The following is a 27,080-nucleotide window of genomic DNA, read 5'->3' on the forward strand; positions in this document are numbered from 1 at the left end:
ACAACTGGGAAAGCCATAAAATGAATTTTATCTAGAACTAATTATGCCCAAACTAAAATTTCTGCCAAAACTAAAATTTCCAGGAACTGGCTTTCTCATGCTCTTTGCAAATAAGCTGACTACAGGTTAATAATGTGGCAACGGCAATAGAATGTGGGAGGGGAAAATGAACACTTTTCTGGAAGGGAGGCTTATTCCACATAAAGTTAGCAGCCTCCTGTGATAATGATAGAGGGATTACCAAACAGGCAAATTACTTTGAGCAAATCACTATGTCATTGTAGCTATCACACTGACTGTGAGCAGCTAAAAGGAGAATATCTAGCTACATGACTTTGTTTCCTTATGCTATTCTGACCTGCTCGTTTTTCGTATTTTTCATTTTCAAACTTTTAAGCTTGTTTTTCAGTGGATTTTGAGGGAACAGAATCTTGCATGGTGAACGCTTAAGATGGGTGTTTCTTTGTATTAGTTACTGACCTGCAGTCCAATTGATGAGTGATATTTCAGTTCTTCAGTCTTCTTGGCTGAAAGAGCATGGTTTGAAACATGATGCTTTGAAGCAGACCAAGACTTAGAAGGGCAATTTGATATATTTATTTAGTTGGAGAAGAGAGTGTGCTAGGACATGAGGTAAGTATAGTCAATTGACTGCTGATTTTATCAGGATTATTTTACTCTACAAAGTGTTTTGATCACAATTATATGAACATAAAACATACCTCACTGCACGAGGGTGTAGTTCAGGTGCAGAATGGAATTCTCTTTGATTCAGCCATAGACTTCAATAATGCACAGGTCTGCAGGGAAGAGTAGTATTTTGTGGGATCATTGTGTTTTATCACCAGGCAGTCAGACATGAAGAAAATGTTCTCAGCCATTACCAGTTTGGATTAAAATGGAAAATATGATGCAGCAGGCAACTCTAACAGAAAGGCATGACTGGTTGATTTGGTATATGGAGTACTGGCAGGCTTGCAAGGGTCCACAGCACAGCTGAGCAGTTCAGTGGCCGGTGATAAACCGGAGCAGGTTGGACATACAGAAAAGCAGGGAAGGTAAAGGAACCTGAGTGCAGCCACGTTTTTTCAACAGCAGTTTGCCTTGAGTTGAGAAGGACACGATCTGCTGCAAGGCTGGTCCATCCCTCCTGCACAGAGGGAATGGTGATGGTAGGACGGCTCAGGAGCAGAACTAACTTTCTAGCCTTGTACACTTAGCAAACGTGTGTACATGTAAATCACTTTTGGTGACATTATTAATACTGTCCATGTAGAAGCAGTTAGTGATGGGGTTTCCATCCTTCCTTACAGCTGTTCTGTAAACCACATGATGGCTGTGATCTTTCTTCAGCAGAGATGTAGTGGGAGAGTGTCAGAAGAGGATGAGCGCTGTGGAAGGACTATGGGAAAGCACCTGACTGCTGCACGAGAAGGAGAAGTGCTGTCTCCTGTAAGCTGCTGACGTTGGCTCTTGTCAGGTCTCTGTGCAATATGCTAAAGTCCCTGGATGAGACCTGGGGGGATCTGGGGACTGGGTTTGTAGTCCTGTGGTTTAAGGTAGCACAGGGTGGCTCGAGTTCAGTAAGTTTTGGGTAAATGGATAGTGAAAGAAGCACCTTCCCAGAAGGAGGCAGTACAGTGGAGAAAAAGAAATAAATCTGGGATGGCTGTGTGTGTGTGTGTGTTTGTGTGTGTGTGCTGCTACCCTTGCCTTCCTCTTGTAGTTGCTGTCTCTAACCTCATACTGCAGGAGAGTACTGCTTTCTACTTTTAAGAGGAAAGTATCTGGTTTTGTACCATTTTCTATGCAGCAGTGCACAAAATGGTTGATAGATGGTAATGTTTGCCTGAGGCTGCACAGCCAAATTCCCTGCTGGTTGCTCACAGGAAAGTTTTGTCTTTCAATAGTTAGTTGCTACCGGCTACCCATTAATACCTCTGTTTTAACAGCTCTAGAGGATTTTGCCATCAGTCTCTGGCTGCCTGGTAGTCCAATTGCCTTCCCATAAAGCTGGACTTCTTTCCCAACAACCTGCTGTTTGAAATGCCCATTAATTAATGGTCATTTGAAATGCTATGGGAGTGCATGCTTCTCACAGTTCAAAGGCTGTAGATTCAGCTCAGCTGAAAAAAAAAAAAAAAAAAAAAAAAAAAAAAAAAAAAAAGAGCACTTGCTTTAGTTACAGCTGAAAAACAGCAAGTTTCCTCCAGAGTCTGTGCTGAGCCTGTGTCCAGGGTACATAGAGAAAGCAAGCTGCTCTTTTGTGTCCTGCTTCTGAATGATCCAGGTGCTCCAGGAGAGAGGGCGGCATATAAATGTGCCGAACTGAAGAAAATAATCAGCACGCAATCCACAAAACATGTTTACCCTAAGGAGCAGATTTTACTTTCACACAGGTTTCTTCCTCCACCGACTGCAGTGGTGCTTTTTCCTGAAATGTCCTGGGAGGAGTTTGGAAGGCGCTGGTCCTGCAGGAGCTGCCAGTGTTTCTGTTTCCACTTTGAGAATTTTTGCAGTAAAGGAGGACAAAACATCTTTCATCGAAGGGCTGGATTTCTTCTGAGCTTGACTCAGAGTCTCTGCCTGTAAATGCTCTTACTCTTCCTTACATAATATTATTGGGGCGGATTTTCAAATTATGTAAACACTTGAATGTTCAAACAAAAAACTGCCTGTTGACAGAATCGGACACTATTTCATGTGCTATCACCTCCTTTTTCTTTTATTTTTGGCAAGTCATTTTAGCCACTCTTTTTGTAGGTTCCTGATAATTTGTATGTTAACTTCTGGTTTTCCCCACTCAGTACACTGCAAACCTCACTTAGGTTGCCAAGCTCCCAACACAAAATAGAGCTACCTTAAAAACAAACAAAACAATGAACCTGCTCGTAAGAATTGCAAGTATCTTCTACTGGAAAACCCTGACCTTGGAAGACAGGGAGTGGATATAATAGTATACAAATTTTCAAGTTAATGATGTACATACCTAGGTGTCAACAGCACCTAAACAGGATGCTTAATAGAGAAAATCTAGATGAGATTGTGAAACTTAAATGTGAATGAGAAGTTTTAATAGTGAAACCTGGTAGCATAGGCTAATTCTTCCAGCTTGAACACCTGAGTGGTTTGTGGCAACAACTGCACTCTCAGTGCTGGTTTTAATTGTTGTGGTCTTGTCAGGCAGGAGCTGCAGCTCGCAGATATGCGGTCTCTCTAGTGAGAGGTGAAGGCACCTTCCCAGTGTCAGCTGATAAGTTTTGCGCTGGTATCTGCGCAACAACAAAACCATACTGTGCTTCTGTATTCCTTGCATGATCTCTCTGCTGTTTCTGTGTTTTATCTTTGTGCAGTGAATACACTGGGTGTGCTGTAATTCAGACTGTGGACTTTTAAAATTACAATCAGACAAGTAAACAGAGCATAACAACTATGATCATCAATTCAAAACAGCTTGATTGGACCAGTGTCTTCTCATTAGAAAGGGAAAAAAAACTCAACCCCAAAACAAAGAGCTTTTTTACTGATGGCTTTGTGCCTTCCACAGGCTGATGATGTGTTTTATGTTATTGCTTGTGTTCTGAGTCCTTCCTACCATTTCTGATTTTACTGCTATTATCTGTCTGCTGCCATCATGATAGTATTAGAAACAGAATGTAGCGACATCTATAATTAGAGTTGTCTACACATTTTCTTTCTATTTTCCATTTGACTCATATTCCTAACTTTCTAAATCTTTCAGTTTTCAAGTTGAGATCACCAAGACCAGCCATTTCTGAGAACAAGGGTGGTGTTTGTCCATTTAACTAAGCCATATTTTGGTCTTGAGAGCAGATGTATAAGAAGATTAGGACTGGAAATTGAAATTTGGCAGCAAGAGAAACTCATAGAAGAGAAGTTCTGGAAAAAAAAAAAAAAAAAAAAAGGAATCTTTCAAGAAAGAGACCAAAAAAATTAGGACCTTTAAGTGGTGACCTATTGGAAAATGCTGCTCTTAAAACATGCATAAAAAGCTGATCCTTGGTACCTCTCTCTGTAAGCTCCTCTCCAAGAGGTTTTCTGCACAGTCAGTTTTGGCTAGACCTCACCTGAGCTGTGCTACTAAACACAGGTGTGTGTTAGCAGTGTGTGTTAGCCAAGAGTGACTTGTTGGTGTTATGAGTTGTATAAAGTTGAACCTTTTTTACATTATTTTGTTTGCTAAGACCCTTCAAAACATCCTACCTTGTGTCATGTTTTGGGGAGTAAATTCCCGTCTGCTGAGTTCTTCTCTAGCCCACTGTGATACCAAAGAGAGCGCTGTGTGCTGTTTATTGCAAGCACAGATTTTTTTAGATGTGTGGGACTGGCAATCTGAGTTAATTGTTGATGTCTGCATGCTGCAATTAACCTAATTATGGTTTTGATTGCATTAATTAAACTCTTTGTCCTGGACAGCATCTGTTTAATCATCTGCCTTGAGGCACCCCCTCAGTTGGGGTCATTCTGAACCCTGCTGTTTTGGTCTGGCAGAATTTGGTGAACAGTCACCTAGACTATTTCTTTCACTTAGTCTTAAACTTTCTCTCTTTAAAGCCTTGTTGTGAAATTTTGAATGCCATTGATTGGCTTCCATATTCCTGTTCTTGGGAAGCTCTTGAAAGTGTGGCTCTTCACCAAGGTGGTAGAAGAGCTGTCTTTTTGCACCAGTTTACACACATTTGCCTTCAGGTGCAGTGCTGGATGCACAAACCCTGAGAGAAAAATTAAGTCTTGCTCTGCTGGTGTAGCATTAATTTTTATGTATATATTTATTTAGTCAGTACAATTAGCTGCTTTGAATCCCAGCTTGTTCTGCAGAGCTGTTGGCTTGTAAGGGGTAGGATTTGGGAGCTGTACCATAAAGAACCTCAGAGTCAGCTTTGGCAGAACCAGCAGTGGCATGGCATGATAGGTAAGTGAAGGTACTGGCTTGGGGCTTTACAAGATATTTCTATCTTTGGTAGCTGCATTGAAATAAGTAGTGAATTTTGGTGTATTTGCTATTTAGAATGTCTGCAGAGATCTGGTGTAAATCAATAAGGGATGAGGAATTTCAGTGGAGAGCCATATTATTATTATTATTAATTTCAAGGTAGAGAAATTCAGAGTCTGACTTTTTGGAAGTAGATAATGACAGAGCCTCACTGATTTAGTCTTGTGCTCTTCAATTCTGGTTGCTTCTCCTTTATCTTCTGAACAGAGGTGCTGCAGTGGCTGTTCATTCCCTTCGCAGAAGTTTTATAAAGATATAAAACTATTAGAGAGCATCCAAAGGAGGGCCATGAAATTGGTGAAGGGTCTGGAGGGCAGGACACATGATGAGCAGCTGAGGTCTCTTGGTTTGCTCAGCCTCGAGCAGAGCAGGCTGAGGGGAGGCCTCATGGCAGCCTGCAGCTCCCTCACGAGGGGAGCGGAGGGGCAGGCGCTGAGCTCTGCTCTCTGGGGACAGTGACAGGACCCGAGGGGACAGCATGGAGCTGGGACAGGGGAGGGTCAGGCTGGGGGTTAGGGAAAGGGTCTGCATCCAGAGGGTGCTCGGGCACTGGGACAGACTTGATAGTCCTTGTGGGTCCCTTCCAACTTGGGATATTCTGTGATTCCAAGAGTCAGCATAGCTGTTCAGTGTCTGTCAGCTGAGGGGTGCCTGGCTGATGTTGTGAACAGGGAGAAGGACTTGGTTAGGGAAGAAAGTCCTTTCCTTTCCCACTCATCGTGTTGTATACTTGTTTCTCTGTGTGAAAGTGCCAGTGTTTGGGCTGATGTTTTAGAGCAGACAGCAGCAATTCAAACATGCTACTAATGTTGGGTTGTTAAATGGGAGCCTGATGGTAGACTCTGTCACTTAATGACATGGTGGATTGATTTAGTTCTTGAACTGACAAACCTTCACCAGGGGTATTTTGACAGTAACTTAGAGGGATAAGAAGGTGTGGACATGGGGAGGGAGTATTAGTTTAGAAGTGAGATGTATTTTACATAAAGGCATTACAAACAGTTCGTGCCTGGACAGTAGTTTCTGATCTGAGACAGTTCAGCACCTGTGAGCAAACCATACTTGTGCCACCTCGCAGCACATTGACCATGTAGCTGGGAAAGCTGGGCCAGACCGTGGCTTTCCTGAAAGCAAGGCGAGATGTAGAACTTTGGTATGGATTGGTAGCTGACAGAAAACAATGAAGAAACGGTTACTTTAGCAACAAAAGACTCAAGACCTGGTGGAGTAAGTCCTATGGCAACATAAATACCATTATACCATTCTTAGAAGACCACAGGTCTCTGAAATGTGAACGCTTCAGCACATGCCTAGGAGTAGTTTTTCCACAGCCTTGTAGCAATTGTGATCATCTAAATGTCTATAAAAATTTCTGTGCTGATTTTGTAGCGTGTTATCATTCAGTCTATGCAGAATGGTCTAAGTGACTGTAAGTGCAGTGAAGAGGGAAACCAGGCAGCTCCATGCAGACATGTATTACATGAAGACAAAGGCTTTCCTGGTGCTGCACAGCTAGGCCTCGTTGTTAATGCTCTGGGAATGAGCAGAAGGCGTTAATGCAAGAACTGTGTTATCTTAATGGTGATTTTTTGGAATTGGTGAAACAAAAGGAGGAATGTAGCTTTTTTTGTTGCTGTATGCTTCTCAACAGTATTTCTATTTTCTGAATGCTTCGGACTGCCCCTGTTTGGGGGTTCTGGTCTTTTGGGGCACACAGAAACCCCGTGCTGTTTGGCTGGTGACAGCTGAGGGTGCTGTGTGGCTTGAAGTATCAAGCCTCAGGTTAGAAAGATTGCTTTTCAGAACTGAGAAGCATTTTAAATTGATGGCACTTTTACAGTGAATACCTTTCCAGAAGACTGAACAGCAGCAAGCCTACAGAAGCCAATTCCTTTATACATTGCCTTATCCCTTGTGATTGCTGTGACGATTAAATAACTTCAGAGTAGAAAAAGTTTGAATGGCATTTGCCTTGAGCATTCTTGTGCAGAGCTTTTTTAATGAGTTCCCACACTTCCAGCTTGCAACTTTTAGTATTTAGAGCTTTTTCTGTGCTTTCAGTCTTATTTTAATGTTGATGAAGGTGTGTCATGTTTTTTTTAAGGACTTTTATTAGCGGTTGTCTTTTTTATGTGGAGTATGAAACTGGATTAAGAAAAGGATCTATATTCATTACAGCTTAATACTGCTCTAAGTTTAGTCTAGCTGGAAGCCCGAGTCTATCTGATGGTACAAAGTTAGTATAATACATGAAGGAAAAAGCTGTGATAGTGAACACTTTTGACCATTCCAAAGTATTTTTAAACATTTCACAAAATACTTATGAATGTTCATGAGATTGCTGTGACAACACATTCCCACTATCATACTGCTGTTGGAAAAGTAAACAAAAAGCAGGGAAAGACATTGCTCCCCTTCAAGGCTAAGGAAGAGGAGACTGAGTACAAGCAGAGGGAGTCAGGGCTGGGAATTAGCTGCTGGTGATTCTCAGATCACAGTGGTCAGTGTCTGTAAGGGGAAACATATTACTGATGTGTAAGGTGAAGTATAAGAAGAATTCTAAGAATCTTCTGCCTTCTGTGCAACGCACATGTGTTTTCTCCCTCTTGCACTTGGATTAGAAACATGAAAATGCAGTCCTGAGTGTTCTGGGTTGGGAATCCTGATGGTGAATCCAGTCAAACATGATTTACTGAGCAGTTTCCATCTTACCTGTGCCCTTCTCAGACCACACTAACATGAGGCATGGCATGAGGTAGCATTTTGAACTGTTCAGAATTTGACAGCTCTGCTTTGTCAGTGGCAGAAAAATGACAAATAGGGAAGGCTTCTAGTAAAACAGATCCACACAACTGAGGAGGAAAAAAGGTTCATGATATCAGCAGCATACACAGAAGAACCAGTGCCTCTTCAATTTCCAACTGCAGAGCAGTGATGTCTAGATGGATGGATGCTGTCCCTAATGGCACAGCGTTAAGGAGGAATTGGGTAAGTGAAAATGCTGTTAAGAGACTTGTGGCTGTGCAGAAGCTCTTGAAGATTCCTTCTGCCAGACTGCAGAATAGCACAAAGGACGTCAGCCCTTCCTTTCACACCCTGCTTGTGACAACCTGTTTACTTAGGCTTTGTATGGACGATACCATTAGGACCCAACATTTTTGTTCTGTTTAGTGCCCTCAGCGATAATCTGTCTGGATTTCTCATCTGTTCCCCTTGACTTGTTCTAAAGTGTTTATTCTTTCATCTTTCTGACTTATTACCTAAGCTTTCAGCATTGGAAAAAAAAATGGAGAAAAGTAAATAACAATCATAGAATATTTGCTTTAAGATATATATTAAAAAAAAGCAATTTATTTTCATTAGCCTCTAGCAAAGACAACATTCTCACTACACTATTTGTTATTACAGCCACTGTGTTTCTCTGAGCTGACTTGCACAGTCTAAAGGGTCATGCGTTGCAGTGTACTGACACACACTCTTCCAGCAGAACTTTTAGGGATGCTTGTTAGGCACAGCTCAGCCTACTACTTCTGCATTTCACTTGCTAATATTAGTGAATAAGACTTGTTTCTTCATTAAGCAGGCTTTTGGTATGAACGCTTTTTCATGGAGAAATGACGATTCACCTAGAGACTTGTTTCTGTGTCTTACTGGGAGCTGGTTACCTCACGTTTGGAGGCAGTCGATGCTTGTTAGCCTCTAGAAGCTGCAGAAGATTCTGGACACATGGAAAATGGATTTTATGGCCTGCAAAGGAAATAAGCTGATGGGAAAAAGGTCAAAGAAACCCTGCTGCTTATCACATTGATGCTGAAGAATGCCGCAAGTGCAGTGAGAGCCAGTGGGGGCTGGTGCACAGGGGAGTGGGCCTGAAGAGGCCGGGCTGGGCTCCGTTCCCAGCTCCGGCACACGCTGTCCCATGGGACCTGATGCCAACTGTGCCGTGTCTGTGCTCTGCAGGCCTTGCCTCTCTTGCTTTGCACTTCTTGCAAGTACAGCCCTACAGTCTTCTAGCATACTGTATCGCTGTGCAGCTATTCCTGCTCTGCAGTGCTGCTGAAGTGTCTTTTTGACTTCGAGGACTTTGGTACCACCGAAGTCAAGCCTGCCCAAAAAAATGGATGTTTAAACTCTCTCTCTATTGTTGACAGGTTCAGCTGTCATCTGGTGCTTTCTGTTCCATGTGACTTATGACAGTTTTTGTTTCTCTCTGTTTCCATGCCCTCCTAATCTCGTGTAGATTCTTTCTCTCCTCTTCTGTCCCCACTCTTACTTAGGCTCACATCCCTGTCCCTCCCCCTCTCCAACCTGTGAAGGCTCTCTCTGTTCTTGACCACCTAATTTAACTTTGATTCCCTCCTAGTCATTAGGCTTCTCTAGTGAGGCCAAGAAGGTCTGGCAGCCTCTTTGATGGGTCTGCTAAGCTGTTGATTTAAATTTTGCAGGCTCTGTGGTGCAGAGAGACTGCTAAATCACTGTTCCCGTGACAGGTTTCTGAGAAGCTGGAGGAAGACAGAGTATTGAATAGAAAATTGGAAGAGGTGAGACAAAATAGGAGGGCAGAACTCCTGGAAGGACGCATGAAGAATATTTTTGGGCCGGGCAGGTGACAAGAATTTGATAGGGGGAAACAGTTTAAAGAAGAGTGTATGCTCTTACATAGGGTATATGGAGAAAGGCAGGATAAATGTTTATCCATTAGAGGGACATTTGTCAGAGGGAGCTGAAACTGGTGACCAGATCCAGAAAGCTCAGCATAAGGAGCAATATTTAGGAGACAAGATACACTTATCCAGAAAGTCTAGCTGTGTAGTTTGCAGGCAGATTCTCTTATTTAATTTAAAAACAAACAAACAAGACCAAAAACTGAGGCTGTGTTCCCTTCAAACCGCGTCAAGTGAGCTAGACAGAAAAATATTTTAATAGCCTGGTGCTCATGTGCTGATTGATTACAGCAACAGATCAAAGATAAGTATTCTGTCAAGAATCATTAATATTTGTCAGCCAGTAGTAGCTATATAGTATAAAACATCTTGGCTGCTGAGAGGCTTTCTATCTGCGCTTTGTTCCTAAGACGAATAAATGAATATTCACAGTAACACGCACAGCTTACAAATCGTTCTTCACATAGCTTTTAAAAGATGAGCATGCAGATTATTACCACAATTTGTTAAGTGCTAAACTGTGTTCCTGCATTTTTACTTCCTTATAATTTGATAACTTCAATGCCAGTAAATGACGTATAATATATTTACAGTGACTGTTTGCCCAAATCATATTGTTCGTCTTCAATGACTGCATGAGCTGTAAGATCTTGTTGTGTCCTCTGTCAGTGGAAAGGAAGGATATAAGAGGAGATGGTAGATGCTATTTGGGTGATACTGTATGTGGCAGAGAATTACAGAAGACAAGTGCTTCAGTGCTGAAACAAGGGAAAGACTTGTGATAACTGCAAAAACTCCTCTTCTGGAAGTCCTCTGATGTTATGAAAATGATTCTCCATCTGCTAGAAGTATTGGGGAAAAATTCCATAGTGACAGCCTCAAGACTAGTGCAAAATTAAGCAGGATGTGGTATATAGTGTCAGCAGAGAGCAGGAATCTCCACTGTCAGGACATCTTGTTCTGGAATCCAAAGATCAGGGTTTAAGTTCAGGAGAAGTCACTGTTCTCATATTAGCTGCCCGGTATCGTGATGATGAACTGTTTCTTCTGAGGTGTGAGCCCTGATGACATGCTAGGGCTAACATAAAACTTGAGATTCTGAATACCTTTACCAATTGCTACAGCCACCTTATATACCTGTGGTTCCTGTGATTTTGCTGATGCATGCACATGAAACCACTTACACAGGCCTTAGAAAGTACCAGTATTTTTCCTAGGATCTTTTGGGAGTGCTAGGGTTGTAGGTGTTCTCTTGTGCTACTGGCCAAATAAAGCTTCCTGCCTGCCAGAAAATATGTAACTCTAGAGAGAGGTGAGAGCAGAGATGCAAGTGTTTATGTGTAAAGATATCTGCCTTCCCCATTCTAATTAATAATACTACATCATTACTTTTCACTATATACATTGGTATATGTGCAAATATATTTCTGTTTTGTGCTGGTTTGCTATCACACTCACCAAAGCACAAGGCTCAGGTACCTGACATGCTTTATAGATTTTTATAGGTGACTTCTTTGTAATGTTTACTTCAGAAAGAAATTAGGCAGTGTCCCTTTACACAATTACATCTACCCCCTGAGTATAATAATGTTTTTTTTTAAGAAGTTGGGTATAGAACATCCAGCTGTATATGTGCCTGCCTTTTCTGCTGCTTTTAGTGTTGCTCAGTTCTGGTAAACAGCAGGGTCAGCCTGGAATGCAAGTGTTTTCAAGATTGAGGTCATAGGGACAGTAATGATTACACATTTCTGAAAGTTAGGCTATAACCCTCTTCACCATTCCAGAGAAAAGTATTCTTCTCACATGCAGTCATCCATGGTTTCTCATTAAAAAACCCATATGGTTGCTTCAGCTACTTTTTAATAACTTACGTCTTCGCTAATCCGTCATTTCACTCATCAGTAAAGCAGGCCCCCTAGAGAAGCCACAGACTGTGAACTTTTCCTGTCTCACATTCTTGCACACACTGTGTGCACCTATTGATGCTGGTTTGCAAGCACATCTGTGATTAGTGTGTGGGAGGAGCATGACTCAGACCCAGTCATTCTGGTGACAATTAGTCTTTAACCAGCTCAAATTAGTCTTCACCTGTGAATGTCATCTGTATTGCAGACCTCACTGGCTTACCCAACGTAATTAAAAACTTCAGTATTCTTATTTGTGTTGTAAACAACATTAAATATTTGGAGCTATTTAATGACATAAGAAAAGGGAAGCTTTTAGACTGGTTTGTCCCTAGGTTTCTTTGGGAAGCATTTGAAAACCCGGTGTGGAATATAGTCACGTAACCTGTTTGTACTTGTTGCAGCCAGAAGTAAAATGTGTGTGTGTGCAAGATGGGATTTGCAGGTCACTCAGTGCCAGCTGAAGAGCATCGTGCAATCTTTCTGGGGTTATTGAAGTAACACTACTCTGGGAACCTGGCTTACCAAGGTTATTGCATCAGAAGCCTCAGAACCCAAGCTGCAGGGAAGCCAAGCAGTCACGTATAAGTCCAGTTAAGTGCAATAGCTTTAAGGGCTTAATTTCACAGCAAAGTGAACCTGAAGTGAGAATTAGTTGTTGTTCTTAACTTGGGTATCCATTCATCCTTCTCTACACCACTATCAGGTCAAGTGCAGTGGTGCTCTTAACTCCAGCTGGCAGGCCTGTCAACTAAATGGGCTTGACAATTCCTTGATGATTAACACAACCTCTCTGTGCAGCCAGTGTATAGATCATGGGTTGTTTTGCAGTGTGACCACCTGGAGCAAAGTTAGCTTCCAAGGTGCTGGTAAATGAAGGCCAGGTACACTAAAGAAGACCCAGATTTTCTCTCAAATGGACATTTTGTTTTGAGGGTTTTCTTTAACTAGCTTTTTGGTTTGGGTACAGTGTAGCTAATCTGGGGATGTCACTTCTCTGTGGAATGTGATGTGGAACAAGAGATGTACAATTTTTATATCAGCTCGTTGGGTAAGGCCAGCTCTCTGCCACCCACCTCTGGTTCACTTCACAATGGAACCATAGTGCCTTCATCCCACTCTGCTTTTATCCTGAGATAATTAATAGGCATTAAAATCTTACCTTTTCATTTTTTCCCAGAGAAGACAAAACCTATAAAAAGACTGTGATGTACTTGCTGCATAAACAGCAAAAGCTTTTCTAAGTTAGTGGTTGAAAGCTAGTGGTCGACGGGAGCTTCTTTGTCTCAGTGTTTCTCCTAACAGTGTCCTTAACTTTAATTGCAGGCATACATGCTCACACCTGTAGAATAGTGTTTAAAGCTTATGTTTAAGTGCATTGCTAATAAGAAGTGAGATCATTGCAGCCTCAGGGGAGGCCTTGGGTCCTTCCTCCTTATATTCTTACTGCTGGATGCAGATCTGAACTTACCCACATGAAATGCAGCCAGCTATGAACTTACATGGGCACTCTGGTTGGAGTAGAGAGAATCAACCTGAATCCATTTATCATTGTGAATGTAAATGTATATGTAAATATCTCACTTTAAAGTATGAGAATCCTGAAGAATGCTGCTGGGGCACTTCTCAGCAAGTGACTGGAGCCAGCATACGCTTGTGTTGCATATGTGGTCGAGGAAAATACAGTCTAGGATTGTAAATGTAAATGTAAATGTTGGTTGATGTGCAGCAGGATAGTAGGAAAAGGGCCAGAAAGTTTGGGTAAAAAACTGCCTCCTAAAGCCCCTTTATTTTCCTCCCCCCAGGCTTTGTGGAAAACTTCATACAAATCACAGAGGAAATAGCATAAACAGGAGCTAGAATAACCACAAATGTAACCAGTTTCACATGAAAAGATAACAACTCTTCCTTCTTCCTTTAATCTTTTCCTATTTTTTATTTATTTCTTTATGTGCAGGTCTATTTCAGTAATAGATTAAAAAAATCTGAATTTGCTTCTAATTGAGGGTAACCATTTCAGATGAGCTGAGGGTAGATAAAAAACAACTTTCAAAGCAAAAGCCTTCGTATGGGTACGAATCAGTAAAAACCTATAAAGAGTATCTGGAGATTTAATTTTAACCAAGTAATTGAAAATGGCCATGCATTACCCTGTATAAATTGTAGAAGAAAAATGATGCCCTTAAATGGCTCAGTCTTCATTTAAATAGTGATCTGTTCATTAGTGCTGTGAAATGAAATGGAAATCCATTTCAATTTTCTAGACAATTTAAATTTTATTGTCCATAAAATTCTACAAAATAGTAAAATGGTGTCCTTTCTTGCAAATTGCAGAGGATTTAATCAGATTTTACTATTTTAATAATTTTCCTCATTATGAAACCTGCTAGTGAGTATGTTGAGCTAAAGTCATCCCATGTTGATAAGTGTCCCAGTGGTGAATCTGGCCTCGTATGTTTGGAATACAGATGGTTTTTGCAGCTGTAATCTGTTTGTGCAGTTAGTTTCCTCTCGATAATCAAATTGGCATGGTCTAGAGCAAGGCTTAGCATTCGCTGGAGAACACATGCTTAAAAGTTAGAGCATCATCAAGATACTGCTCTGCATATATAACCCTTCCTGACCCCCTGAAGATGTTCAGATAAATATCTTGTTATTTATAGGAAATGTAGCTGTTGGGTTATTTTTCCCCCTTTAACTAGTTGTGAAAATCAGGACATTTTCTGTCTGTTCTGCCTTTTCTTATCAGAGATGAACCTGTGTTACAGGGGATAAAGCATGAAGAGGTAACTGGAAAGTACAATTTCTGTGGAATTATCTTTCTTTTTCTCTAGTTTTACAGAAACCTTTCAGTAATCTTGCTGACATTTCCCCTTGCCCGTCTTCTGCCAGTTGCTCTTGCTATTCCATATTGTTGTATTTTGACTGAAAAAAAATCTGATTCTGCCAGGAGCTGTTTGTGGGCTCATTGATCAAACTGCAGCGGCCCTCTCAAGGTCTTTTTGGTGTCAAAGGCTAAGGCCCTAATTTCAATTAGTTTTCAGGCATTACTGTGTTTGGAGTTAGTCATGGCAATTATGCAGGTTTAAGAATTTACCTGTAAGCTGAAGCAGAGCATGTAGTTTCATAGCTGTTTTATGATAAACCTTTGGATATAAAGCCATGTTATCCCATTGGGCCTAACCTGTAAGTGAAGTACAGGGCCTTAGAGAAATATTCATTCCTTCAGATAATTTCAGTGAGAAGAGTCAGGTGAACTCCTTGATGTGCAAGTGCTGTTAAGAGAATAAGAACCTGAAAGGCCAGCTTTCCTGAATGTGAGAGGAGCTCATGGCTGGAGATTCAAAGTCCCCTGGCTTGACATCTCGTACGCAGGATGCTCTTCTCTAATTCCTTTCAGTGTTGTGTTAGTGTCTTATGTTGGCTGCCCTTTACAGCAGAACTGTAATACACAACTAGACTCTTTAGCACTTCTCTGTGCAACCAGGAATACATCCAGCTCCTCACAGGCTAGCTCCCACTTGCTGTGCATCTGGTTGCTTTGGTAATCTGCTTTTCTGCAAGCATCTTGGCTGCACTGGAGTCTGGGTCTGCCATTAGATCCCCCTCTGGATGGCTGTTTGCACCTTTCACTGTAAATACAACACTAAACTGTCAAAACAAATGAACGACGAGTTTTGTGCATCAGAATTCTTGCCATTTTACTTGTCTAGATGCTTCCTAATTTGACAAAATCCAGACCTTACAGTGTTAATTTGTGTTAATTCAGTTGGGTGCTGCTGTACACCAGTAGGAGTTTGGGCCTTGGCACTGGAGGCGATACCCACCCTTCCTTTGCACAGATTGCCGGGGGCCTTTTATCCTCCCTCTTCAGAAGCAGGATCTTGGATCCGAGGAGCAGCCTTCCACAGAGTGCAGCCTGGTGTTGGCCCTCCTCTGGAGCTGTTTGTGTTGGAGAGCTCTCGCATGGCTCGTGCCGAAGTTTGTTTTACTGGCTTTTATTCGCTTTGGCTCTGATTGCTGCTCTGATCAGTTTTGGTCTGTGTTTTCCCGTGCTGTTTATCTCAGCCCAAACATGCTGAAAGCAAAAGCAAAGCTAGTAAGAGATCTGCGGTGCCCACGATGCCCAGGCTTGTGAAATCCTTGTGAGCCAAAACACCTGCGATTGCAGCTACCAGCTGCGTGGGTGCTGCCAGATCAAATCAAAATCAAGAAACTTCGCTTCTGAAACGTCCTTAGGGATGCTGGGGTTCAGTGTCATCAGAATGCTTGGTGGTTTGCCAACACTTACTTCTCTTTCTCCATGTTAAGCCTTAAACTGGCAAAATGTAAGTGGTGTCAAGTCCCTGAGGTAAGAGGAGGCTATTTGCCTCTAGGTCTCTGCTGCTGTAGTAGCAATCTGCCTTTATATTGTATTGCTAGGAAAGGGTGCGAGGAGAGGAGGAGTGGGACTTGCCCGTGGTGTTTGTTCCAGAGCTGCTCTTAACTCTTCCTGTTGTGCCCTTACGCACTGCAGACAGCCTATTTTTAAGGTGCACAGATGTTTCTGGGACTGCAGTCCTTGGTAGTTGCTCAAGTGGCTTCTTAGAGCAGCTGTTCCCTTGTTTATGCCTTTGACTTGTATTCCATGGCAGTTCTTGGTCTATGTGATTGGTTTTCTTTTGGGGGGGATGGGAAGGGAAAAAATGATGTCTGTAATGCTCTGTTGTTTACCCCTTCTCAGCTGTCTCCTTACTAGTGGCCTGTCCTTCTGCATGGGGACATTTCCATTGTAGCTGGGGCTTGGTGTTTCTTCCTGTGCTCTGTCTGTTGTGAGCAGTGTGATGGCAGCAAATGCAATGACAAGTGTGAGAAGATTTGCAGTAGGATTTGACTAAGAGCTTGATATAACTTGCCTGTGGTCTCTCACCTTTCATCCTAGAAGTGCTTCTGCCACATAGCTTGATGCTCATTCATGTCCCACATGGCCTATTCAGACTTTCTGCTTTGCTCTTTGTCATCGCGTTGATTTTGGGCTTGCTCAGTTGATAATTGTGTGCCAGTCCTTCAGCTTTTGCCATTGCTACTACCCTACTCTTGCTTGTAGGGTACCTAAACTGAGGGGAAATTTAGAAGCTGGTGGAGTGAAAGCAGAGGGAGGTGGAGCAGTTCAGTGCATCAGTTCAGTCTGGGAGAATAGAGAGCCGTGGGAAGAGCCAGCACGAACAGGCACTGGAACAGCAGGAGAGACAGTTCCTCTGGAAACTCACTTCAAAAACATTTTTTTCCCAAGTTGTAAAATGCAGGAATTCATGTACATGCTAAGCAACTGTAATTTGTTTTATATCTTGTGAAAGTATTATGCAAATATGTTGTGAAAATACACAAACTACATAATATTAATTGACCTGTTAGATTATGGCTGTTTACATTTGTGTTTTTACTAGCAGAATGAAATGATGCATCTATACATTGCCTAGCTTTTATCTTTTTATTAAAGCAAAAGGTTACAAGTAAGAAAAATATTTATAAAATACAAAGCCTCCTAAGGAGAACCAAATTAAGCAGCTCTGCATCTGTCTTGATAGAAACTGGTGCAACCTATTTAAATTCTCTACTGTTCTAGAAGGTTATATAGATACTAGATAAGTAAATCTTATTTTAGATGCTCCGATTGAAAGTTGCAAGTCTACAAATAACAATTCTATTAAACTAGTGCTGTAAATAATGCCTTGATAAGATACCTGTTCAGTTTGGTATTTGCTTGCTGGCTGTAATTAGCAGTGCAGTGTTTTTCTTTTAACTGCATACTCTCTACCCTTAAGTAGGAATAATTACCACTAATCAAGACCCCTAATCTCAAGCAATTATAAGCTCTTACATTGTTCTAATTGCACATTTAAAAACAATGTGTTTTCCTCATATGATTATGTTATAATCCATACAGTTATTAATTTCTGCTTTTCTTTTTATCTGATCAATGTTGATTTTGTGTGACCTCACAATGTGTTATCTGAAAAATGCCTTTGGGACGTGCATTTTTTTTGTGGTTAATTTACTGTTATGTTTCCTCTTCAGTGAGAAGTGACATATTATGAGTTTTCAAGGCTGTGTTTTTTCTCAACTCATGCATGAACTTGATGTGCACTAGAAACCCGTCAGTGAAACAAAGTGCAGCTATACCTTTCAGTCATCTACTGTTTGTAAACCCAGGTGCTTGCTCTCTGAATACTATTTAGAGTAGCACAGAGTAATCCTTAAGTATGAAAGAGAGGTGCTTTGTTTTAGAGGTTTTAAAAATTGTTAAATAGAACTGATATGCAGGCAGGCAGACTTTCTGGATCAGCTTTCTAGAAAGTGCAAGTGAAGGCGGCTCAGTTTTAGGAAGAACTGCAAGTCTCAGGGGCAAGATGTGAGAGGTTGTTTGCTGGTTGGTTTTGGTCTCACTTGTTGCTATCTAGTCCTTATGCACACATTTTGTATGCAAGGGATTCGGATGAGTGCATTTTGAACAAATCATCATCAATCTGATGATTCATCTCAGGAACCGTATGCAGCACTTACATCTGTAATTGGGGTAATTGCAAACCTCTCATTCTTACAGATAGAAATTCTTCCTCTTATAATTCTAAAATCAGCTCCCAGGTCTTCTATCCACGGTAACTGAGACCTACCGTGACTTGTATTTATTTCTCTATTCTTATTTGTTACATCATTAAAAGTAGCAGATTATTTGGTGACCTTTCCAACCTGTATCTGACCTTCATGATTCACTCATGCGGGTAATTGGCTATTGAAATTACTATGCTTTTATCTTTGACGTTATTTAAACGCTGGCTTAAATGGGGTGACACAGACTGCATTGTAAATGGGTGGCCACATTGTTGAGGACAATGTGTTTTTCTTTATCTATTGTCAGAGAAGAATATTTATGTCTTGGTGGGGAGAAAAAATCCTCTGTTCTTTCTGAGGGATCTTGACATTCATGGAGAGGAGGTGTTTGTTCTCTGCTTGATGTGCTGCAGCTCTGTATGCAGTGCTAGAACAGGTTTTTGCTTGTTCTGCAGAAGATACTTTCTCCTTGGTCTATGTGTAGACATGGTCGCAACAGGTTTATTCTTAGACACTGTTTCTCAAAACCCACCACACTGCCTCCTTCCAGTGATGCATCCAAAGAAGCTTTTAGGGTCAAATTAATTTGCAACCTTCCTATGTGGCACACTTGTGGCCTTGCTTGAGTCAAATCCATGCCCTGCGAGGGCATTCCCCTCCTTTCCCCCAGTCCTTTTTCTTTATTTCTGTTGTCCCTTTCACATAGGACTACTAAAGAACACATCATTTCTACAGAGTTCATAAGGCAACTCCACAAACAGCAGCAAACAGCTCCAGGGACCTTTGGATGTTGGACATGAAACCATACGACCTGCACTGTCACTGTTACAGGGCAGCGGTCTAATGTCACGGTGTTCAATCAGTCCTGAAACAAGAATCTCGAGGTTTTGCTCTGTCGTAAATTCCCCAACTTTCTTCCTGTGGGAGGAGAGTGTTTGTTTCTGAAGTTTCTGGGGCTGTGATGTATTGCAGTGGATTCATTTCATTGTTCCCTTGAAAGAAAGGAAAGGGACAGAGCTAACTATTTCTTTGCAGGGAAAGGTCAGTGTTTAATATGCTAATGTCTCTACCCAATTTTAGGCAGCAAATATCCATGGCTTTAATGTGTCTTTAATAGTAATAAAGTGGTTAGCTAATGATAAATTAAGCATTGTAAATTTGGGGATTTTTTTTTTCTTGATGAAAAATTAATATAGGCAGCAATAATTTTTCTTGCCAAGATAATTGTCGTACTGGAGCATTGTAGCTGCAATTTGCAGTGGAAATTGCTCTAGGATTGCTCACCTTGTAATAATTGAAATGAAGAATAAAATGTCCTTTTTTTTTATTTTATTTTTTTTTATTTAGGTTTCATGTAGCTAGACAGTAAAGGGGTGGATGGAGCCTTCATTTTACTTTTGCTGGCGTAGGCCTATTACATTCCTAGACATTGAATCAGCAGGTCTTGCTGTTTGCCAGAACATGAGACAGTCAGATGCTCACAAGTATGGTGGCCCAGAAACCTACAGATAAGAATTTTCTTGTGACCCTGTGCCTAATCTGTCATCTGTTTTCACCATTGTATTGGCTGGCAGAAGAATGATGTTTCTGGATGACTTTCCCTGCTGCAGAGTCCAACCAGTGGGACTTGCATGGTTTTGGATGCCCTGGTTTGGTTTCTTGTAGGGAACCTGGTAAAGGTCTGTGTAAATAGCAATGGTTCAGGGGCGTGTTTGCATCTGCATGACAGAGGGCAACACAGGACATAGTAAGGGAAAGGTAATGTGTGTTTTTAAAACAAAGTACTCATAAATTAAGGAGCGTATATAGTAAGTCTGTTTGTTTTTTCTTCTCTGAAGCATTCTTCATTCTTCAGGACTCATAGCATCAGAGTTTCAGGTATGGCTTAGCTCAGGCCTAAATTGAGCTAAATTGGTTAAACAGAAATAATCTATACATTGCTAGTCCCTGTGTCCCTATTAATATTCTCTACTTTAAAAAAAAAATTAGTTGGCATGCTTTTGTATGTATGTGTCAAAGGAAGTTGACATCTTGTTGTTGTTCAACAGAAGAAAACATTTGAAATGCAGTAAGGGGTAAATCCTTCTTACCATCTGTTTCTGCAAGTCTGAGTTGGTGAGGCTGCACTTGAAAATCGAGGGGAAGGTCTGTTTTATGAGATTCAGCCAAGGCTTTAAATGGACTTCCTTTGTTCTCCTGCAGAAGCAGCTCAGGAGCCTGCCAAAAGAAGTGAATTTTTAGGAGAAAGGTAATCTAAATTAAATCTAGGACTGTGCATTAAGATCTTTTTTAACTTCATTGCAACTCCATGTGGAATTCAGTTTTCTGGACATATGTGGAAGAAGAAGGTATCACTCTGTGGAAACCTAGTTAGAGACCTAAACTCATATTCAGCCTTGACTCATATTCAGTGTTTCAGCCTTGACTCACATTCATTTTTTGAGGCTTGAGTCTCTTTTGATGGGCTTATTTGGGGAAGTTTAGATTGGAATTTTTAAGTGTACTTGTCTGTGAGGTTTGGTGTGAATAGCTTCCTAGGTGGAAAGAAAACTTCTAAAGCAGGTCTGGAGTTCAAATTCCACACCTTGATATGGGCCTCTCCCTATGAGAAAGTGCCTTTTTTTAGATATTTTATCCAGGTGTATGTCTTGGACAAGGTTAAATATTGCAGTGCCAACCAACTGAACGGGGCTGAGGCAGAGCTGCCTTTTCAAGCTCTCTGACCATTCAGGTCATTCTAGGTCAAATGTAATCATATCCATAAATTCATACCTTAATTATACAGAAAATTAGAGGATACAGAATCATATCCTAAAATAATAGTGCAGTTTTAGCATCTTTTGTAGTTTGAGTGACCATTGTTGTTTTAGCTCTGGATGGATATTGCATGTTAAGCAGGGTTGTTAGGTGGTAGCTTGCTATTTTAGGTAATGCCCTTTGTTTTCTTACCTTGGTTATGCTGCAGCTTGTTACCCTAAAATGCAAGGTAATCATCAGCTGCAATACAAAAACTGCACAGGTGTTTGAAGTGGTGTTTGGTGCCTTGTAACAAAGCTTTATTTTGAACAGGATAAAACATCAGACCAAGATTTCTTAGCGATAATCTTTTAGGAAATAAGTAAAATCATGGAAAATCAAGGACCATCCCTGAAATGTTTATGCAGCCACTGGAGACAAAGATACTTAAGTACAAGCTGTGTGTCTAAATACCAGTTTTTGTATTTGCTCCAAGGCAAGTAAGTTATATGGCAGATGTCCAGCACATCAGGCACTTGAAGGCAGACTGATGAATTGGTCCTGAAAGAGGAGTTTGGGATTTGTTAGAATTGTCTCTCAAAGCTGAGCTCTGTACCTTGCTCTCCTCTTAATAGTTGCTTTTATTTGTGCCATTTCTGATAGCAAAATCCCTGGATCGACATCTACAGTAATAGCTGCAATTGGCTACAACCTGAGATTCCTGTGCAGCCTTTAACCTGTCTAGCATTCCTGAGGTGTTATGGAGCCCACCGGGCTTGAGAGCCTTGTTCAGATTTAATTCACTCAGAGTTTGCACTGTGGATACATATATTAGTACTTCATAGTGCATCCTAATCAGTTTAGGGGACTGAGGAAGCAAAGAGGTAGCTGTGGTGACTAAGCCAGGCAAGTGCTCCCAGGTCCAAGCTCCCACTTGTCTGTACAGAGGGGTAGTGGGAAAAGGGGGGAGCTGGTCTCGGCAGGAACTCATGAAAATCAAGAAGTTATACAACATTAAGAAGGAATTCTGTAGAGGAACAGCTGTGTAAAGACCTTGAGCTAGTCTGATTTTAAATTGCATCTCTCGATGATCAGGGAAAAGACAGTCTTGTAAGCTTCTCCTGCACATTATTAAAGTTTTTGTTGTTGTTGTTGGTCATAAAACCCTAAAGCATCTTAGTTGGCTTATGGATATCTGACTAAAATGCTGACCTGAATAAATAGCTGCACTCAAAGGAATGAATGAGGAAATATATATATTAAAAAAGATGGGGTGAGGGAAGGAGTAACAGAAAAAAAGGGGGTTTAGATAAGGCAATAAACTATTTTTTTTAATAAATATGATTTTCAATTATTTATTTTTATCTCAGAGTGGAACACGTATGATACTGACAATTCAGTGCCTGTTTTAGGGGACAGGAAATGATAAAGAGGAAGAATGTCCTCAGCAAGCCAGAGCACTTACTGGTGGCTGTCAGCACGTTTGCTGTTTGACTGTTCCTCTCCCTGGCTGCAGAGTCAGCCTCTCACCTGCTTATCGCCAGCCTGATTCCTGATACAGGAAAGCTCCCTGTGAGGTTTCCTGTCCTTCCCTTTCATTCAAAGCTGGATTAGCTGAAACAGCCCCAGCCTCTGCAAGACATCAAAACACAACCACCAAGACTGCCACCAACATCCTGTCCCATCTTGGGCTTCAGAAGGTGGATTTCCTTGAGCCTTGTGCCTTTTCATCTACTTCCTTCCACTACTGGAAATACTGCCTATTTTCTATCTTATGTTCATTATTAAACACATTAAACACATTTTGATCCACTGGCTGGCTTTGTGTCAGTGCCCAGTGCAGTCAGAAGAGCAGCGTGGCGGTCTGTGTTTGAGGGCTTTAGCTCTTGCCTCAGGCCTTGCTGTTCTTCTGCCTGAATAATATAAAACATAATGTGAGTTTTTATGTATTATTAAACTTACATCTATAAATCACTGACCCATGGTAGCTGTTTATTACATATTCCATCTTCTGCTTTGATGCATTGTTGTTGTCACACCGAGGTGGGTAATGATGACTCGGCTTACTACTGTGGTAATGCACTTAGAGCTTGGGAATCTGTCACTGATGGCAACTATACACAGGCACTATAAACCAGAGATGAAATTTTAAAGTGTCTGCTGTCAAGCTATTTGTCTCAAAATTCTATTTTCCTCTGTTGTGGTTCCGTAAGGGTTTGGATGCTATTGAATTGTTTGATGGACAAAGACAAATAGTTGTGCTTCGGGAACTCTGTGCTGCAGGACTCGTCATCACAAAAGCAGGCGGAGGTCATCTGCTCGTAATGCTAAGTCTGACCTGCAAAAAATGCTTGTGCTCATCAGGCCTCCCTAATGAAGCACCAAAATTGCATTAATTTCCATGGACTTGGCATTTCTTGTCTTTTACAGCACATTGGAACATAGGCTAATCAACACAAAGTATTATATTATACCTATTGTTTTTCTTTATATTTTTTATTTATTTCTTTTTTTTCTTTTCTTTTCTTTTTTTTTTTTTTTTTTTCAGCCCTTCTGTATGCAACCATTTTTGGTAATGTGACAACCATATTTCAGCAAATGTATGCTAATACGAACAGATACCATGAAATGCTGAACAGTGTCCGAGACTTCCTAAAGCTCTACCAGGTCCCTAAAGGACTGAGTGAACGTGTGATGGATTACATTGTTTCCACCTGGTCAATGTCCAGAGGAATAGATACTGAGAAGGTAAGTGAATTAAACTGCAAGGAAGCAATTCACATCCTGAAAGCATTGCATTAAAATAAACAGGAGGTACTTCCTTAGTAAAGACGACAAATATTCTTTAAATAGTAAGGGGTAGCAGCTTCCCTTCATTGTAAACTCTCAACTACAGCATTTCAGCCATTCTGTCATATCACCAGTTACATCAGTGCTAAAAGTGCATATGTGTCGTTGGTGATATGGCACGAAGTACTATAAAAATGAATGAAAGTGCTTGTTTTTCAGAAAATAAATAAAATAACTAAGTAAGTTCCAAGTTCTAACACAGCCTCAGATTTTCTTCGCATGAGATTTTTATGCAATTTTTCTGTTATTAGAGGTTTGCAGGTATGTGGGCCTGAATACAAAGTATTATTTGTTTTGTCTTGGTAGAATTTGATTGGAATATTAGAGATACAATAGCCACTTCCAGATTTCATTAATAATAATAATGTATTGTTTGAAAGATACCTTATTTGAGAGGAATGTTTTCATCCTAATTCACCGAATTTACAAGTAAAATTCCCATTGTGTTTTTTAATGTAGTAAATGGCCCTTCACCAGAACAAATGTGCAAAGTGACTACTTTCTGCTCTCCTGTTATTTGCCAGCTTTTGTGGGGACAGATACTGTTTTTCTTCTGCTTGTGAAGAGATGTAGTTTGGGAGGTGATGCATTCAGGAAATCAGACCAGTGCTCCAGTCACCAGCCTCCTGCTTGGCTGCTTGCTTCTGTATTCAGACCTGTAGATGCTGGAGTTAAAGAGCAAACAAAGTCATTTCTGTCTAGTTGTTAAAGTGTCGCTGGGGAAGAGTAGAGCAGATGTGGCCTTGCACTGTGCTGTCTGGAGACTGCTGGGTACAGGAGGTACTGTTTGCTTTCCTCAGTGGTCTTCAGCATATCTGCTATTTAGATCCCAGACTGTGATTTTGGGAAGCACTCTCTAACACCAGCTTTCAGAAATAAATGGTATTGTAGTGCTAGATAGTGCTGATTAGAAGCTGCTCTGTCTGTTTTCCTACAAAATATCTTTATGTTCAGTTGTGAGCATCGAGGTAGGCACACTTGGGAAAGGTGGAGAATCAAGACCTGAAGATACACAGTGTAAGGAACACTGGTGTTTTCATTCACTCCTCAATACAAGCTTCTATCATCATTTTAATGTAGCAACAAGAAAAAATTGCTATGTAAAACAAATTTGTTTTAGCTTATCTTCAAAGTCCATTCTTGTTTTCCTCTGATAAGAGGAGAAATGCTTTAGGAATGCCTTTGGACACAGCAGGAGAACCAAACCAAGCACAACTCACTGTAGCCTTTGAAAATTACCTTAATAAGTAGAAAAAAAAAGTCTCAAATTATCAAAGCATCAAAGAGCATATTTCACAGAGTTGATTTCAATAACTAGTGTGTGCATAGCTGAACTGCCATTGGTGATGACTGTAAAACCAAGAAATCAACTTTCATCTGCATTGCAAAAGCCAACACAATGTAAGTCTGACTAATGGCTCTGCCAATCCGTAAACGCTCGGGTCTGAGCTCCGTTGGTTTGATGCCTATGTATAACTCCTTGGATGCCATGCAATGAATAAAACATGTGTTGTTCCTGTGACAGAACAGTGGTAGTTGTGCCACTGTGTAATGTAATACAGTTTTCTACAGGTGAGGCAGATATTTAAAGATGAATTTAACACAAAACCAATCTTTACACTATTTTGTAGGCCACAAATTTGTCAATTCAGTGTTAACTGCAGGTATGCCAAGGAGTGAATAATCAGCTGAAAGCAAAGTCTATAAGTCTAGTAAATGCCAGTACAACAAAATGTAACCAAGAGCTGCTGAGATTCTAAAATTAAGCCATGATGATCTGGTTTATACCTCCCATATAAATGAATATCTCCTGCTGTTTGTCTGTAACTTTCAGATGCGTTTAATTCCTCATTATTTTTATGAAATCTGGAAACAACTTCTCTTAAGTGGAGAATGGAAAATTAGCTAACTTCTTCTTAGAATGAGAAACCAAGAGGTTTTTGGATAAGAGTCTCTTTTTAAATGTTCTCTTGTATATTCAGGTTTTCTTATTACTATTTCTATTACGGCAGCCCTTTGTGTGTGTGATGTTCAAATGACTGTGAAGTGTACTTGTGTATAATTCTGGAGCCAAATATTGGCAAGCATCTACAAATACAGAATGTTTTTGCTGCCAGAATAAATGAGGTAATTGCAGAGACAGCGATAGCCACTGCCTATGTTCCATACTGCCTATGTTCCATGTTTAATGCTGGTCTTTCTGTCCTGACCCATTCTTGTGAGCCTTGAAGTCTGAGAATTGGCAGGTTTGGAGGCTGCTCATTGTAGGGCGGGTGAGAGAGATCATCTATGAATGACCTACAGTTAATTGCTATAGAAATATCCCTTTCAGAAGTGATATATAGCAGGTCTTCTTGAAGGTGGGCTAAAGATGATTTTAGCAGTGATAGAGCCATTTGCTCTTGGAGTAGCAGGCCTAACACCTGGTACCACGGCCTTTTGCAGTTATGAGCTTAATTCTTTGCTCAGAGATCACACAGAGCCTCACTGAGGGTGTAGGCATAGCCATTGTGCTTCATGTGTTACCTTCACGTTTTCCAGGAGTGTTTGCATCAAAGCGGCCATCTCCTTCCATCCAGGAAAAATGTGTGGGAGTAAATCTGAAGCTCACCCAGGGTGCTCCTTAATTGGATGAAATAGTTATTACTGGGGAAAAATGAGGCAGACTCACACTACTCAGAAAGTTTTTTGCAAATAATGCATCTCGAGAAGTACTTCATCACAGTCCTGATCTTCCAAGGATTTTGTCATCCTTGTTCATGTTCATGCATTTCCAGAGTTTTTGCCAGGAACTTTTTAATCTGTGCATGTAGTAGTGATTCTGTATTCTTTCCACTCAGCTTTCTGTATTATATTAAAAACCTTCAGAAATAGTCCTGACTTGCACCACTGTGCTGAGCATTGATTTATGTACCCTTGGGAACACACATCATTAATTGCCAAAAGTCGTGCAACACAGTATAATACCTTAAAGTCCCTTCTTGTGTGAGAAAAAAAATATATGGTACTGCCACTGAGGAGGTGAATTTGAACACCTACCTGCAAACCTCAATATTACGAGCTAATGAAACTAGCAATATATTTTATTTTATTTTTTTGGAAAGGGTTATGAGATTATACTTTTTTTTCTATACAACTACTCTCACACTTGGAAAATTTGTGCTGGTTTTTCATAGAATATATCTATATAAATAGAGACCTAGCCACTAGAAGTGATCCCTTCAGCAGGCTCTTTTCCACCACTTCCCTTACTGATGTACAGCTAATTTTTTTCTGTCTTAAAAACCTGAGGCCTTATCAGGGTAATTCAATATCCATCAG

At 40.8% G+C, this 27,080-nt stretch overlaps 1 protein-coding gene across 1 annotated transcript in view; it reads left to right on the top strand.

Annotated features, from left to right (window-relative positions):
* Positions 1 to 27,080, top strand: part of KCNH1 (potassium voltage-gated channel subfamily H member 1) — a 179,647-nt gene that overhangs the window by 65,286 nt on the left and 87,281 nt on the right. The window contains exon 8 of the mRNA XM_032185662.1: positions 23,458 to 23,657. Within this exon, the coding sequence (XP_032041553.1) occupies positions 23,458 to 23,657 (200 nt within the window). The remainder of the gene's footprint in view (positions 1 to 23,457; positions 23,658 to 27,080) is intronic.

This window comes from Aythya fuligula, chromosome 3, assembly GCF_009819795.1.
Source record: "Aythya fuligula isolate bAytFul2 chromosome 3, bAytFul2.pri, whole genome shotgun sequence".
NCBI lineage: Eukaryota > Metazoa > Chordata > Aves > Anseriformes > Anatidae > Aythya > Aythya fuligula.